General features: G+C 34.4%; 1 protein-coding gene across 1 annotated transcript; it reads left to right on the top strand.

Moving 5' to 3' along the window:
- The first annotated feature begins 5,065 nt into the window (after positions 1-5,065).
- Positions 5,066-6,049, top strand: LOC132057950 (L-type lectin-domain containing receptor kinase IV.1-like). Its single transcript, XM_059450524.1, has one exon. It carries the CDS (start codon positions 5,066-5,068, stop codon positions 6,047-6,049), a length of 984 nt encoding a protein of 327 aa, XP_059306507.1.

The raw sequence follows: 6,049 nt of genomic DNA, 5'->3' as shown, positions 1-6,049 counted from the left end.
AGATATTTTCAACATATGAGATGATTCAATTCTTCTGAAATCGCACATGGAACTTTTGCAATTTTTGAGTGTGAGAAAGGAGAAGTGTGAGAAATAAAGGATGTGAGAGGTGAGCAGCAGGCGGATTTGGTGGGATAAGGGATTGCTTGGTTCTGGAACTGAAGATGGATTAGGAACTTAAGGGGGCTTTAGTTGCATTTTTTTGCCCGGATTGCCCTTCTTTTGGGGTGGCCTTTAAATTTTTTCATATATTAATGTCTATTAAAATATGCCCCTTATATTCTTATGAAGTCACTTTAATTTTTGCCCTTCGCATTGCAACTACGGCGTTCACGCGATTAAATCATGATGTTTTGAGTTCGAACCCCCGCTCAAGCATAAATTAAAAAAAAAAAATTGCAAGGAGTTTGGGTCGCGTATTGACCCACATTATACTTATTTTTTTTAAGGAATTACCAACCTTATTACCTTGCATAAGTATGCGGGTGAATAACTTTGGTAATTCAAATTAACAAGAGAAAAGAGAGGCATACTTACGATTAAAATCTACAAAAAAATAAAATTTATCCGGTGAATGAGACAGAGAAAGAAGATGTACTTTTGTTTATGCCGAAGTTATTCGATCTCTTTTGAGAGTAAGGCATAAGTATGTGGTTCTCATAATCTTCCAATTCTTCAATTTTAGCGTGGGGACATTTCGAAATTTAAACTAAGGCTTGCGAATTTTTTTAAATTTTAGAGGGGTTCAACTGGAACCCATTTTTTTAATTCATTCAAAATTTAAAGATTTCAAATATGTTTGGCAAAATTTATAAAGACAAAAAAAGAAATTCTGCGAATTGCCCCTTTAGTTGTAGGTGTTTGGGCCGGGTCGGGTCGGTGGGGATGTGGGCTGGGGCATTTGTTTGGCGAATTGGGCTGCTCAAAAAGGCTTTCAAGAAATAAGGATTGGCCCAAGTTTAAAAATTAGCTGAATTAGTTCCTAATCTTACTTTCTCTAATCTTTTTTTTACTTCAATCAATTAAAATATGCTTCTTTATCCTAATTAATTCCCGCAAAATGCATGCATATATAAATTACAATATAAGAAATCTAATTTACATATTTAGTTTCAAAGCAGAGTAAAATATTATTGTTTACAATTAATAAGTAGGATTAAAGGAAAAATGCTTAACACCCATATTGATATCGGAATATCAACATTATTTTCGAGTGATTTTAGTTATAAAATGTTATGTTTAGTAATTATTATTTCTTTAGGAATGATAAAAATAATCTTAATAATTTTAGTCTAGTAATTAGCGAAAATATTCAAAACTTATTTTGGGGAATTTTCAGGACTAAGAGCAGAGTGAAATTGATTAAATGAAAAAGGAGGGCCAAAATTGGGTGTCAACAGTACATATGGGCATAGTTGATGATGTCTATATAGACGTGCATATATTTATTGAACTCATGTCTCTTAAAGCTTATGATATTTATGAGTTAGCCATGTGGCCCACCTAGATATGATTATGAGATGGATGATAGAAGGTGCTCGGTAGGTTAGCTCGAGGTGCCCATCGCGGCCCTCTGGTTGGGTCGTGACATTAAGTCCTCAACAATTGCTTTCGTTGTTTCTTTTGCACAAAAACTCACAATGTCTTTTTGGATATTTGGACAAATCAACATGTCATTTTGTGGAGCATTTTCTAACACAACATTTTTCACATCTTCCTTCTTATCCGCATACCACTTTAAGAGATCTAAAAAGTTTCATCTTCTTATAGAAGTTTCACTCTCATCATGTCCTCGAAAAGGCATTCCTTTTTTCAAAAGAAACCTTGCAACATCAATTGAAGCATTCAAGCGAACCCGATATTTACTTTTAGTTTTCCCATTTTGCTTGTCAAAAGAAGTTAGAATAGATTGTGCTTGATTATTTAAATCTAACATCATATTAAAACACTTATAATGAACACTACATGTTCATTAAGTCTTTCTAAACCTTTATTCCAATTTCTGAAAACATCCCTTTGTGAATGGATCGCCTACTTGTTTTCCATGTCTTCCCGTCTCATTTTTAAACAAGTAACAACATAAGCAAAAAGCTGCATCTTTTTCAATGTTGTATTCTAACCATCCAGAATATGAAGTGTCAAACCAATCATAATTAAAATGACGCGGTTTTCCCCCAAAATATATTATTGGAAAAACAAAACGATCACAAGGTCTACAGGGAACCATGTTAATTTTATATCTCCTCACTCTATCACGTAGATTAGGAGAATAATCTAAAATTTGTTTTCTTTTAGCAGGATCGGATTCCAGAGGACCCAAATCCAGCATCTTGCCATTACCTAATGGCCGAGAAGGATTGACATCATTGAGGCTTGAAAATTTTTGTGATCGTATTGACTCTCACTTCACAATTTCAACCTAATTAATACAAACAATTAATTTAAATCAAATCACATTTGGAGGAGTGGTTTGAGGCTTGAAATTTTTTGTGATCGTATTGACTCTCACTTCACAATTTCAACCTAATTAATACAAACAATTAATTTAAATCAAATCACATTTCAGAGGAGAATTTGAAGTGGTTTGAGGCTTGAAAATTTTCGTGATCGTATCGACTCTCACTTCACAATTTCAACCTAATTAATACAAACAATTAATTTAAATCAAATCACAATTTAGGATCCAATATGAGCTTTGCAAGTAAATATAACGTTATTTCAAGTTGGGTACAACACTACCGCTAAAGCCAGTAAGCCACTTCATGGGAAATTGACTAAATTTTTAGTAAAAGAAGATAGCTAGAACAAAAAGTAAACCAAAAAATAGTAAAAAGAAGATAGCTAGAACAAAAAGATGGCATTAATAATTAATAATTAGTAAAAGAAGAAAGGTATGGAGAATTGGAGAAAGAGACACCTGATGGGATTATGCTTCTGTTGTGCTTGAAGATGAACTATCTCTGCCTCAACTTGGTTATGGACTTGTGGAATGGAGAAAATAAACTTTATTTTTTAACCCTAGCTTTCTTGTTTTTCATTTGTTTTGGTTTAATATTTGATTTGAAACATTGGGATCTGGGTAAAAGTAATAATTTATTTGTATGTTATTGATCTCTTTTTAGTTGAATTTGAATTTTTTTTTTTTCTGAAAAAGATAAAAGAAAAAAACGTGGTTTTGAGTTACTGGTTTGAGTTTACTGCGTTTTGAGTTCTTTGGTGTGCTTGCGTTTTGCTAGAAAGAAAAAAAAGAAGCAAAATCGAACCTAAGAAATGAGTCCAGCAGGAATAGATCCCGCGCACTGCTGGACAATTAGAGCCTCAAGTTTCCCCTCTTTGCCATTAAACCATACAGTTATTTACTTATGGGTTCTAAGCTGAAAATACTTATACTTTACTATATTTTTCAGTATAATAATAGGACCTACGTTAGCGAATGTGAGTTCCCAAGAACCTATACCCGCTACTGTAGATCTGCCCCTGCTAAGAAGGAGACAAACTTTTCAACTCAGTGATGCTATGAGAATTACATCCAGGTCAGAAGCATGAAGAGAGCTAGGAATATCTAAGATCAATTGGAAGACCTACTTGAAAGGGTGGAAATTGAGCTGACTTCAAGGGTGTGTTTTGCTAGTAAGCAAAATATATTTATTATGAAAAATGTTTTACTAGAATATGTTTTCTTGATAAAAAAAAAGTGGGTTCCTTGCTTATGTTTTAGTGCTTGGTAAGTAAGCAAAAAAATATTATCCCGGGAGCATTTATATTTAATCTAGCAAAATACGGTGTGGGATGAGGTAGGGAGTGGGAGCTCACGGGTGACGGGGGGTGGGATAGTCAAGGTGTTAGGATTGAGGGTGTTATATGGGTGGGGAGCAGACAATTAACTTAAAATGTCATTTATGAAACCTATATTCTCTTTTTTCATTTGAAAGTCATTTTCCTCATTTTTAATAATTTGTTTTTCTAAAGAAAATGTTTTCTTAACTTTTAGACCAACCAAACATGGAAAAATGGAAAAAAAAAATTGAAAAAATATCATTTTCCTCCACACCGAACACACCCCAAATGTTAATGACGTGGAAGCCACAAAGAAGTTACATCAGAATTTTTCCCCCACTCAGCGAAACTACAAATTCATGTAATCTGCCAAAAAGAAGTCTATAACTCCAATGATGTTGAAGACTTCTAGCTCAAAATGTAATTCCACCAAACATGAAACCAGTACTGAATTGAAATTTAAATTCTTGCCACTTCCGACATTATTTTCAGACCTTGCAGATTCCTTACAAAAAGGATCATCAATTTTTAGTTATTATTTTGTACTATATCTGTTGAGTGGTTGGCAATAAACACGTTGATCATCAATTGATAATTTAGTGAAGCTCAACCCATTTCATTATTTCAAATATATCTTCCGTAGTTTGAGTACTCCATATCTAATTGTTTCGATGTTTTTACTGTTGGAGAAGAGATGAATAAAGGCTAGAATAAGATATGAAAAAGCAGAGAGAAACTTGGTTTTCTGATTGCATTTGAAAACCAGTGTTACATGCCTTTAAATATAGTACTAGCAGCAACAAACTTAGATAAGAAATAGGGTACTAGTTTAACACTATCTCATGACCTGAAATATTGGCTAGATAAATTGACCCACCAATACTGACTTATTTCAACTAATTAGGACGCCTAAGGCTAGTTAAGTGAAACATAAAAACCTCCTAAAATTACTGACACTAATTTTTGAATCCGTCAACGGAGTAACATTTACTACAGATGCTAAAACAATTAAAACTAGTGACATTTGAAGAAAAAGATCTGCACTTAAAAATAAGACCGTTCCTGTCATGTAAGTCTAAAATATAGTACAAGTATGATGAGACCCGACTTGGTAGATGACTTTTTTTGGATTACTTGAGACGGCTTGGCATATAATCACATTTTTGGATTACTATAGCAGACTTGGACAGCCTCGTTATGCATTTATTAATTTTCTCATTTTGTGGCTCTGAACCGTAGAACAAAGCTTCATTTGGTCACAATATTTTCCCAATCAAGAATATTGCCAATGTTCTTCAATCTTGTCATACTAGTGGCTCTCTTCTTAGTTGATTTTGCACCAGCTTCTTGTGAAGGTGATGCATTCATTTACAATGGATTCCAATCAGGGAATCTTAGCTTGGATGGCATAGCTAAGCTCACATCCAATGACCTTTTGCTATTAACAGATTCTAAAACAAAAGATCAGGGCCATGCTTTCTATCCAAATCCAATTCATTTCAAGAATTCACCAAATGGTACTGCATTTTCTTTCTCCACAACCTTTGTATTTGGTATAAGGTCTGATTATCGATCTATGAGTGGTCATGGACTAGTTTTCATTATCGCGCCACAGAGAGGACTTCAAGGGGCTATGCCAAACCACTATCTTGGCCTTTTTAACTCAACCAATAATGGGAATAGATCTAACCATGTTGTTGGAGTTGAGCTCGATACAACCTTTACCGAGGAATTTGGTGATATTAATGAGAATCATGTTGGAATTGATATAAATGGGTTGAATTCTGTAGCAGTTCATACAGCAGGTTATTTTGATGATACTGGTTTGTTTCATAACTTGACTCTTGCTAGTGGCCAGACAATGCAAGTCTGGGTGGATTATGATGGAAGCACTAAGCAAATTAAGGTAACAATAGCTCCGTTACATGTGGGAAAAACAGTTAGGCCACTTCTGGCTATGAAATATGATCTTTCACCAATTCTTGATCAGAACATGTATGTTGGTTTTTCATCATCAACTGGTCCAGTCCCAACACATCATTATATCTTAGGATGGAGCTTCAAGATAAATGGGAAAGCTCAAGAACTTTCTCAACTTCCTCGTCTTGGGCGCAGAGAGGAATCAAGATTTTTAACGATTACTTTGCCATTAATCTCTTTGGTTTTACTTGTCGTAGCAATCCTCAGCGGTAGTTTATGTAAGAAGGAAGAAGAAGTCTGGCTCAGCTCAACTTGGTTAAAGATCGGTCAAGCTCAGGCTCGGTTGAGATGA

This window comes from Lycium ferocissimum, chromosome 5 (genome assembly GCF_029784015.1).
Source record: "Lycium ferocissimum isolate CSIRO_LF1 chromosome 5, AGI_CSIRO_Lferr_CH_V1, whole genome shotgun sequence".
In the NCBI taxonomy this organism is placed as follows: domain Eukaryota; kingdom Viridiplantae; phylum Streptophyta; class Magnoliopsida; order Solanales; family Solanaceae; genus Lycium; species Lycium ferocissimum.
Note: the sequence above shows the minus strand (reverse complement) of the source record. Positions and strands in the feature narration are given on the sequence as shown.

What these genes read in the sequence shown, in the direction of transcription:
- LOC132057950 (XM_059450524.1), top strand. Translation starts at nt 5,066, where the DNA reads ATGTTCTTCAATCTTGTCATACTAGTGGCTCTCTTCTTAGTTGATTTT.